At 41.5% G+C, this 11,426-nt stretch overlaps 1 protein-coding gene across 1 annotated transcript; it reads right to left on the reverse strand.

Annotated features, from left to right (window-relative positions):
• Positions 1–722: 722 nt before the first annotated feature.
• LOC142297170 (germ cell nuclear acidic protein-like) lies at positions 723–6,151 on the reverse strand. The gene is made up of 9 exons (XM_075341440.1): positions 6,091–6,151; positions 5,153–5,189; positions 4,872–4,942; positions 4,649–4,771; positions 3,199–3,250; positions 2,603–2,744; positions 2,176–2,305; positions 1,105–1,312; positions 723–926 (listed from the first exon to the last, which is right to left on the reverse strand). Exons 1-9 carry the CDS (start codon positions 6,149–6,151, stop codon positions 842–844), a joined length of 909 nt encoding a protein of 302 aa, XP_075197555.1. The 3' UTR covers positions 723–841.
• Positions 6,152–11,426: the final 5,275 nt, after the last annotated feature.

Below are 11,426 nucleotides of genomic sequence, written 5' to 3' on the forward strand. Positions count from 1 at the left end.
ATCATTCATCCCTCTATCATCCATCCCTCTATCACCCATCCCTCTATCACCCATCCCTCTATCACCCATCCCTCTATCATCCATCCCTCTATCACCCATCCCTCTATCATCCATCCCTCTATGATCCATCCCTCTATCATCCATCCCTCTATCATCCATCCCTCTATCATCCATCCCTCTATCATCCATCCCTCTATCATCCATCCCTCTATCATTCATCCCTCTATCACCCATCCCTCTATCACCCATCCCTCTATCATCCATCCCTCTATCATCCATCCCTCTATCATCCATCCCTCTATCACCCATCCCTCTATCACCCATCCCTCTATCATCCATCCCTCTATCATCCATCCCTCTATCATTCATCCCTCTATCACCCATCCCTCTATCACCCATCCCTCTATCACCCATCCCTCTATCATCCATCCCTCTATCACCCATCCCTCTATCATCCATCCCTCTATCATCCATCCCTCTATCATCCATCCCTCTATCACCCATCCCTCCATCTTTGCAGCTGAATAATCTGTTTCTGGTTTCTCTACTGCAATATAGAGATCAAGATTACCAAATCTTCCTATGCTTTTCAATACAGGCAGTGGCTCAGTGGTAGAGCTGCTGCCTATGGAACCATGAGCTCATAGTTCACAAGTTTGAGTCCTGGCTGCCCCGATAATCCAGACAAATGAGAATTTAATTTAATTTATTCACTGCACTGAGGGGAGGAGCCAGGACATCAGCTGTGAGCCGCGAGACTGCGGGACAGATGTCTAAAATCGGGGCAGTCCCGCAGAATCCGGGACGGTTGGGAGATATGCTACTGACAATGGTCTTCATCTTAGTTGGTACTTTGTAACTGAAGTCTGCAGCCACATTTTTTGCATATCGCTCTCTCCTCAATAATATGTCTAAACCGTCCGACTCTGTGGAGACAGAAAAAAACAGGGATCAGCAGCCAGGAGAGGAATATCAGATATGAAGGGAGGACATGGATTTATACTGAATATTAGATTTTAGTCTTCAGTGATCACATGGCATCAGAATATAAGTTGCATTAATGGAGTTTTGTTACAATAATATAAAAATACAATATCTCCTTACCTGCACTCGCAATTTTCACACTCATAGTTGTACCTATACCTGATGGAATATGAATGGTACTCCGTTACTGGTGGTAATTCCGGATGAGTATCAATGGCCTTTTGCGTATATACCATCCACAGTGGTCCGTGGCCGTCATTTTGGACATCATGAAAGTGCCAGCAGGCGGCGTGGCACATTTCATGCAGCAATGTGTCTCTAAGGCGGTCTAAAGATACAAAATATACAATTATCATAAGTTATAGAGATGCTTTACACCACAGGGGAAAATCTGCTATGCTATATTATAGGGAAGTCTTATAGAGGTTGTCCACTACATTAACAATGATAGCCTACCCTTAGGATAGGTCATCAATATCCGATTGGCTGGGGTCCAACACGCCGCACCCCTGCAGATCAGCTGTTCTTGGTGTCGGCGGCAACAGGCAGCTGGAAATGCTCAGTTCCGGAGTTGTACCGTATACTGATAGCGGCAACGGCCGGGTACTGCACATTCGCCTCCTATTGATTTGAATGGGAGGTGGAAATGCAGCACCCGCCACTGCCATTATCAGATGACGGGAAACTCCAGGAGCTGAGCATTTATGTCCGCCTGCTGACGGCGGCAACAGCTAAAACAGCTAAGGGGCGGGGATGTTGGGTATTAAATCCAGGCCAATCAGACATTGGTGAACTCCGTAGGAGAATGCAGGAGACCGCAGCTGCTCATGCCCACAATCAGGGTTCGGGGCGCTGCGGTCTCTCGCTTATGTTCTCCCTACGGAGGAGGCATGCAACTCCGCTGCAAAGAATTGACATGCTGTGGCTCGGAAAGCTGCACTGCAGGTCAGTTTTCGCTGCGGGCCGTACACTCACAGTGGGCACGAGATTTCTAGAAATCCCATCCACTGTACTTGTACTGTACAATGCAGCGTTTTGGACGCAGCTGAAACACGCTGCATCCAAAATGCTGCAAAGACTCTCTCAATTAGAAAAAAATGAAAGTTGCAGTAACTTTCATCCGGCCCTAACAATCTCTTACTTTAATCAAAATGTAATATTTATACAAAATAATTGACATGTGAGACTTACCTGCAGAGTCGCACACTTTTTCCGACAGCTCGATGGTGGAGTGGCGCTGGTCGCCCTGCCAGATGTTATAGCAGAAGGCGCTTGTCGCTGTCAGCCGCTTACTCCACGTGATGTTGATGGACTCAGGAAGCTAAAGACGAGGAATGAAGAATAAAAATAGATTAAATGAGTAACTCCATCAAAAACAGAGGAAAATACAGTCCCTTCTAGGACACTATATAAACAAGGTATAACTTGTGGCTACTGGTCCTGAAGACTCCCCTAGGCAGCAGGGTCCGGAGGTGACTACTACCACCTCAGCTCTATAACTACAATATATATATATATAGAGGAATAGTGAAGGTTATTGATGATTCATTTGCATAAAACTAGACATAAAGAGTTACAGAAAGCAGAATACACAACCCGGAGGGATTATAGAACTTACCTGGTTCTCAAATATGGTCCAGTTATACCACTTGAACAGTCTTGATGCCAGGTGGTGTTTGGTTTTCTGGAAGTTGCTCAGGTATGGTGATCCGGGAGATGTTATTTCCTCAATGAAGCAGCCTTTGATGTTACAGGTGGGACTGGAAAGAAGAGAAGATCAGATATGAAGCCTTAGGTTATGTCAGAACACAGAACATTTACTTATTCATTCCTTTACCATACAATTTAGTAAGGATTTCCCTTTAAGGATCAAGTCATCCCAATGTTAGAAGGTGAGGGCTACATCTACAATAGGGGCGGCCACCAATTAGATCTGAGTCCGGGCAGAAGGAGGGATCAGCACTGAAATAAATATCCTATAAATGTCAATGTAGGAATCCAAAATCGGTGGTATATCAGCGGTGTGAAAGTGTAACTACACAGGGCGGAGGGGAGAGGGGGGATTAGCTGTAAGGTCTTGGGGTTCAACAATTAAAGACACGTGAGAATGCTGGATCTTGTAAGCTGAGTTGATGATTGAGGACATACACCAACAGTGAAGCACTTTATATTTTATAGCATATTTTATAACTTTTTATCACTTTATATACTTACTGCTCCTCTGAAGGGGATCTCTCCTCCAGCGACTCAAGCGACTCAGATGATTCTGAATAGGGGAGGAAACCAGGAAGAGTAAAAAAATGGATAATACAGGACACCACCCTATACAAAGGGATCAACCTGCAGCACACCAGAGGATCTACATGAAAATAAAGTATGCAAAAAGGATCCCCTAAAATAATTAATGTTTATTGTACATAAAACATTAAAAAACAAATTGCTATTGACCATCACATAGTTAATCAATAGCAAAAAGATTGTAAAAGCATTAAAATAAAATGCAAAAAAACAGCAATATAGACAAACCGTGATTAAATAATAGAAAACTAACATAAAGATTAGTCAAAAGGCAAGTGGATAGAATATTTCTAATACAATGTGTAGATGGACAATATAAAAATCACCTAAACCTGATCATGTAAAGTATACAAATAAATAATATATATCACAAGAGATGAATATACGATAAAAATCATGTAATCCCAAAAAGCATAATAATCAAACCAATAATATCCTGATTGTGTATGAGAAAACAATATACATATAAAGCATGAGCCAAAAATGTATATACTGCCAGCACAGCCAATTAAATGTGATGAAGCCTGTTCAAGTATAAAAGCAAGACCTGCTAAGGTAAGCTGGATACTAAAAAGAGCATCGATAGGGGAAAACAGTGATACCCCATGTGTTTCGCCACTAGAAATGAGGCTTCATCTGGGGCAAGGATGATCTGCTTGGCTATTGTTTTGCAAATCATGCACCAAGCACTTTAAGTGTTTTTACCAATCTTTTTGCTTTTGGTTAACCATGTGATTGCTGGATAGGGCAGAATTTAACACTGTTATGGGTTTATGTGATCAATAGCCATTTGGCTTTTTAAGTATTTTTAATGTCTTTGGTTTTACATATAATAAGCAATGATTATTTTAGGTGATCCTTTTTACATACTTCTTTTCTTTATTTTTATGAAATATGGAGCAGTGAATATCTTTTCATCTGAACATATATTCTATATTGTTATAGAAATCTAAAGTCTAAACATAAAGAAAGAATGCCATAGAACAAGGATCACCATATAAATATATACAATACAATCTTTGTTAAAGTGCATTTTCACAGTACCCACATACAAAGATTAAAAACATTTAAAATACACCTAAATGATGCCTAGGAATCACTTAGAAAAAATGGAAAACAATCACAAATAACAAATATGTGTGGGCAAGTGCAAGATATCTCCAAAATCTAAAGTCTGGAACCTGCACTTAAAGGGAGTGAAGAAGCGCCAGATATTCATGGCCTCCTCTTTCCTCCATGGGTGCGTGGCTGAGACTACTTGTTGGCTATCCGGTCTAGCCGCACCTGACTATTGATAGATTAGTGTTAGGGGAAATGTATGTGTACTGTGTAGATTATGATATATTCCTTAGTGTTGGACACTGACCTGTAACAGTAGATGGTGGTGATACTATTACACAATCATCGTCATCATCGCTTTCCACTATCATCAGTAGAGATCCGCTGTCTTCAGAGGAATCGGCTGCTTCCTGATCACAAGTCCTGAGTCCTGTGAATAACATATAAGAATACAGAGAATGGATTATTGGATTATGTACAATACCAGACATATAGGATGTGTCTTAAAATTAGAGCTCATTAGTCCTTACTTTTGGGAGATGTTGTTCCCTCACGAATGGTGTCATCCTCATCATCAGAGACCACAATGACATTGATGAAACTGTGAAAACAAATATAGAAAAAGGAATTAGTGGGAAAATTCAAATTTGAAATTCAGTTATTAATATAAATGGATCAGATAAAATATTCAACGGCCTAGGACCACCAGGATCATATATGAAGCCGGGATGGTGGACACTGATTGTCCTCAATAGAGCTGTCTCCCAATGGGCCCTGAGCTCAGCGATGGAGAAGATGTGATTCATCTTACCTGTCATGGCTTGATGATGGAATTGATGTTACATGATCTGAAGAATAAATGGAAATTAATATATTAGGTCATTAAAGATGATAATTAAAGAGATCTTCTAGGGCAGGAAGATTGGTAGACTTATAATGATTGGGGGGGTCTGCTCAACAGACTGAAGGGACCGCAGTGCTACTGCCGAAATCATCATTGTCCCTTTCATTGGTTACAACCCAGTCCCGTTGGCTGAGCTGCAGTGCCAGGAATGAACGCCCAAACGGGCAAATCTGTGTTTAAACTGAATGCTGGTTTTGAGGGTCGGACGCCATAGACCAATTGAATTTTTTTCCTAAGACAAAGCCGTTAATCATATAATAAATGTAAAAAATAAAATAAAAATAAGTATAGAGGCTTCAAAGTCTCAAGCAAAACTGTTCTTATAAACCCAGGATTGTTAGGGCACATTGTTAGGTTGAATCTAGATCAAGAGAGGTCATTATTCCCCTATACTCTGCCCTGGTCAGACCCCACCTGGAATACTGTGGACTGTTCTGGGCGCCCCAATTCAAGAAAGACATCGATATATTGGAGCAAGTTCAGAGAAGAGCAACCAATATGGTAAAAGGTCTGCAAGCCATGTCCTATGAAGACCGGCTGAAAGAACTAGGGATGTTTAGTTTACAAAAGAGAAGTCTGAGAGGAGACTTAATAGCGGTCTACAAATATCTGAAAGGTCACAGTGCAGAGGGACCACCCTATTCTCATTAGCACAAGGAAGTACAAGAAGCAATGGGATGAAGCTTAAAAGAAGGAGATTCAGATTAGACATTAGGAAAAACTTTCTGACAGTGAGGGCAGTCAGGGAGTGGAGCAGGCGACCACGGGAGGTGGTGAGCTCTCCATCAATGGAAATCTTCAAGCAGAAGCTGGATAAACATATAGCTGGGATGATTTAAGAAAACCTGCACTCGTCCTCGGGGGACTGGACTTGATGGCACTTGAGATCCCTTCCAACTCTACCATTCTATGATTCTACATAACATCAGGGACTAGATTGTACCTGGGTCTCTGGATGTTAGCCCAGTCTGGAAGCCACCTTCATAATGATGTTCCGGAAGTCGTGGTCTTTTTGGATGGGACTAGAAAAAAAAGAAGAAATGTAAGACCTCAAATTTTACAGAATCATCAAAACATCAGTAAGGATAAGAAAATAACACTTAAATGAAAAAATTGTGATTTTCTCAGGTTGCAGGTTATGTATGCAATACCCAAATAGGTATTTTACTCTTCATTTTTAGCTGTTAAGGAACCAACAATTAGCAGTAATGATAATTCATGAGACTATAAATGAGTTATATATCAGAATAATGTGAAGAAATGACGTCTCACCTGATGGTAATCCTCATCACTGTCCTCTATGTCGGACAAAACAATAATGCGCTTAAAGCGCTTATCACTCGCCATTCTCTCAATCACACAATCACACAATAACAATCACACAATCACACAGTCAATAACAGTCACACAATCACACAATAACAATCACACAATCAATAACAAAATCACACACTAACACAATAACACAAACAATAACACAATAAGAAACAATAACACAATAACACAAACAATAACACAATAATACAACACAATCACACAATAACAAACAATAACACAAACAATAACACAATAACACAAACAATAACACAATAACACAATCAATAACACAATAACTCAATAACACACTACTCGCTCTCTAACGCCTCAAAACACCCTCAACGGAATTATCCGTTACATGGCATTAAGAACTGTCCGGTATATTGTGACCTCATCACCCTATAGTGACATCTATCAGCTGCGGACATTGTGTCATCATCGATATATTCTATTATAAGCAGCTACAGTATATATGTATAGATAGGAAGGCTACAGTTATTCTTCCAAATAATTATTGAAATAACAAGGAGTAATAATGGGGTGGCTATTTTATTTGGGATGTTTGTAAAAACTATTGATTTGCATTGGTGGAAATATTTTCACAGCATCAATGTGAGAGATAGTTAAAATATAAGTTTTAATATATCTTATTAAAAAGAAAAACATGAAACATCACTCCACATAATAAACACAAATAATATGATAGGTGACTATGTATATAACTATTGTGCAGCCTGCTTACCCCAATCAGATGTCCAATATATCGGCTTGGTATCCAGATAACTCAGCACAGACAGGGGGGTGAAGCACACTCGGTGAATCAGGCGTAAGATAGAAAGGTCAGTCCAGTGTGTTATTCCAGGTATTTTCAGTAAAATATAACTTTCATTCATTTAAAAGCAAGCCACAATGTATGGATACAGCAAGAATTAGTTCATATAGTGGTTGGCATCAGACAACGCGTTTCAGCATTTCATGCACCTTCATCATGGTCTAAGTATTACTATCCACTATCCACTAAGTGTAACGGCTGCAAAAAATTAGAAGCAGGGACTGCAATACACCTTTGAAGACACGTAGTGGAGGGCTTTAGTCACTGGCAAATGTAATTTTAACATTTTTTGCCACTTTATCTGGGCTTGTGGTGTGGGACATGGTCAGATGCATTCCTGTTTTATGTATGAAGAAGGGACTCTGAAACTCACAAAGCCTATGTGACAATGCAAGAACTGCCAAAAATTAGAAGGAAGAAAAACCCTGATACACCCTGCATTACACATAAAGGAGGGCCTCACACACATTATGTTAAAATTGTTAACTAGTGGGACTCCTACATTCATAAAGCCTATGTACTAAGTGCAAGGGCTGCCAAAAAGTATAAGGAGGGACTGCAATACACCCTGGAAGACATGTAGAGGAAGGCATCAGAAAACATTTTTTTAAAGCCTATGCACTATGTGCAACAGCTGCCAAAGAGTAGAAGGAGGGACTGTAATACACCTTGGAAGACATGTGGAGGAGGGCATCAGAAAACCAAGTTTTCCCATTATTAAAGACTGGGACTCCTAGACTACTAAAGCCTATGCATTATGTGCAAGGTCTGCCAAGAAGTAGAAGGAGGGACTGCAATTCACCATAGAAGAAACATACAGGAGGGCCTCAGAATACATTTTTTTTCCTATTATTAAGAAGAAAGGACTGTCAGGCTATAATCCCTGCCTATATGCCTGTAATCCAAACCTATCGCTCCTCCAGCAGCTATCCCGACACTGAATGCAGCAAACAGCTGTGTTAATAGTGAATAGAATAGATGTAACCCTGAAAAAAAAAATTGGATTTATGGTGCAGCAGCAAGGACTGTAAGGCGCTAATCCGTGCCTAAATGACTATAATCCTAACCTATCACTCCTGCAGCAGCTATCCCTATACTGTTTCTAGGGTAGAATGAGCCGAGCGTGGTGTCACCGCGTCTTATATAGACCTGATATGGCCGGCCAGTCACAGATGCTTTAAAGCCTAAGAAGAACACAATCCCAACTTTGAAAAACGGGGGTGGCAGCATCATGATGTGGGGCTGTTTAGCTGCAAGAGGCCCAAATTCCCACCAACTATTGTGAGAAGCTTGTGGAAGGACATTTGACCATTTATGTAATCTTTAAAAACGGGAAAGGTTTATTCTGATTTCATGTCAGATAGTGAGAAAAACATGCAGATGTGTCTTTATAGATAATGTATGTAAACTTCTGGTTTCAGCTGTATGACACTTTGATACAATGTACAGTGGTCAGTATACAATTCTTTTTTTTCAGATCCTTAGAGAATTCTTTGCCATGAGGAGCCATGTTGAACTCCCAATGACCAGTATGAGTGTGTGTGAGTGATAACCCCAAATGTAACACCCCGGCCCCCATTCACACCTGAGACCCTGTAACACTAATGAGTCACATGACACCGGGGAGGGGAAATGGCTAATTTGGCACAATTCAGCCATTTTCTCTTAGGGGTGTACTCACTTTTGTTGCCAGCAGTTTAGACATTAATGGCTGTGTGAGTTATTTAGAGAATACCAAGTTTACCCTGCTATACAAGCTGCACACTGACACTGTACATTGTATCACAGGGTCAGCTCTTCAGCAGTGACCCTGGCAGAATATTAAATGTGTGTTTTCTCTGAAACAGTTGTGTCTTCTAATGTTCTGCAGCACCTGAGGTGTGTATTATGAGGTTCTGCAGCAGATGATGTGTGTATTATGAGGTTGTGCAGCAGCTGAGGTGTGTATTATGAGGGTTCTGTTGCAGGTGAGATAGGTATTATGAGATTCTGTAGCACATGAGGTGTGCTTTATGAGGTTCTGCAGCAGCTGAGGTGGGTATTATGAGGTTCTGCAGCAGATGAGGTGTGTATTATGAGGTTCTGCAGCAGATGAGGTGTGTATTATGAGGTTCTGCAGCAGATGAGGTGTGTATTATGAGGTTCGGCAGCAGATGATGTGTGTATTATGAGGTTCTGCAGCAGATGAGGTGTGTATTATGAGGTTCTGCAGCAGCTGAGGTGTGTATTATGAGGGTTCTGTTGCAGGTGAGATAGGTATTTTGAGATTCTGTAGCACATGAGGTGTGCTTTATGAGGTTCTGCAGCAGCTGAGGTGGGTATTATGAGGTTCTGCAGCAGATGAGGTGTGTATTATGAGGTTCTGCAGCAGATGAGGTGTGTATTATGAGGTTCTGCAGCAGATGAGGTGTGTATTATGAGGTTCGGCAGCAGATGATGTGTGTATTATGAGGTTCTGCAGCAGATGAGGTGTGTATTATGAGGTTCTGCAGCAGATGAGGTGTGTATTATGAGGTTGTGCAGCAGCTGAGGTGTGTATTATGAGGGTTCTGTTGCAGGTGAGATAGGTATTATGAGATTCTGTAGCACATGAGGTGTGCTTTATGAGGTTCTGCAGCAGCTGAGGTGGGTATTATGAGGTTCTGCAGCAGATGAGGTGTGTATTATGATGTTCTGCAGCAGATGAGGTGTGTATTATGAGGTTCTGCAGCAGATGAGGTGTGTATTATGAGGTTCTGCAGCAGATGAGGTGTGTATTATGAGGTTCGGCAGCAGATGATGTGTGTATTATGAGGTTCTGCAGCAGATGAGGTGTGTATTATGAGGTTCTGCAGCAGATGAGGTGTGTATTATGAGGTTCTGCAGCAGCTGAGGTGTGTATTATGAGGTTCTGCAGCAGATGAGGTGTGTATTATGAGGTTCTGCAGCAGATGAAGTGGGTATTATGAGGTTCTGCAGCAGATGAGGTGTGTATTATGAGGGTTCTGTTGCAGGTGAGATAGGTATTATGAGATTCTGTAGCACATGAGGTGTGCTTTATGAGGTTCTGCAGCAGCTGAGGTGGGTATTATGAGGTTCTGCAGCAGATGAGGTGTGTATTATGAGGTTCTGCAGCAGATGAGGTGTGTATTATGAGGTTCTGCAGCAGATGAGGTGTGTATTATGAGGTTCTGCAGCAGATAAGGTGGGTATTATGAGGTTCTGCAGCAGATAAGGTGTGTATTATGAGGTTCGGCAGCAGATGAGGTGTGTATTATGAGGTTCTGCAGCAGATGAGGTGTGTATTATGAGGTTCTGCAGCAGATAAGGTGGGTATTATGAGGTTCTGCAGCAGATAAGGTGTGTATTATGAGGTTCTGCAGCAGATGAGGTGTGTATTATGAGGTTCTGCAGCAGATGAGGTGTGTATTATGAGGTTCTGCAGCAGATGAGGTGTGTATTATGAGGTTCTGCAGCAGATAAGGTGTGTATTATGAGGTTCGGCAGCAGATGAGGTGTGTATTATGAGGTTCTGCAGCAGATGAGGTGTGTATTATGAGGTTCTGCAGCAGCTGAGGTGTGTATTATGAGGGTTCTGCAGCAGATGAGATAAGTATTATGAGATTCTGTAGCACATGAGGTGCGCTTTATGAGGTTTTGCAGCTGCTGAAGTGTGTATTATGAGGTTCTGCAGCAGAGGTGTGTATTGAGGTTCTGCAGCAGCTGAGGTGGGTATTATAATCTTCTGCAGCAGCTGAGGTGGGTATTATGAGGTTCTGCAGCAGCTGAGGTGGGTATTATAATCTTCTGCAGCAGCTGAGGTGGGTATTAAGAGGTTCTGCAGCAGAGGTGTGTATTGAGGTTCTGCAGCACCTGAGGTGCAGCTATTTAAAGGAGTAATAGGCAATGATAGCATATCCGAGAAATATACAATAATGATCATAGATGGTAATATCCCTTTTAAAGAGACGTACACCTGTGTCATAGAGAGTGACACTAGAGCTGTGTGAGCCGCCCTCTGGCCCCGGGACACTGCTTCTTCTGAGCCTAGGA

The sequence above is a fragment of the Anomaloglossus baeobatrachus genome, chromosome 3, assembly GCF_048569485.1.
Source record: "Anomaloglossus baeobatrachus isolate aAnoBae1 chromosome 3, aAnoBae1.hap1, whole genome shotgun sequence".
Taxonomy (NCBI): domain Eukaryota; kingdom Metazoa; phylum Chordata; class Amphibia; order Anura; family Aromobatidae; genus Anomaloglossus; species Anomaloglossus baeobatrachus.

Coding starts and splice junctions, on each gene's coding strand:
- LOC142297170 (XM_075341440.1), bottom strand. CDS start 6,151: ATGGTAGAGTTGGAAGGGATCTCAAGTGCCATCAAGTCCAGTCCCCCG. Junction 4,943..5,152: donor CCATCATCAAGCCATGACAG/GTAAGATGAATC, acceptor TTGTTTTCACAG/TTTCATCAATGTCATTGTGG. Junction 4,772..4,871: donor GGGAACAACATCTCCCAAAA/GTAAGGACTAAT, acceptor TGTTATTCACAG/GACTCAGGACTTGTGATCAG.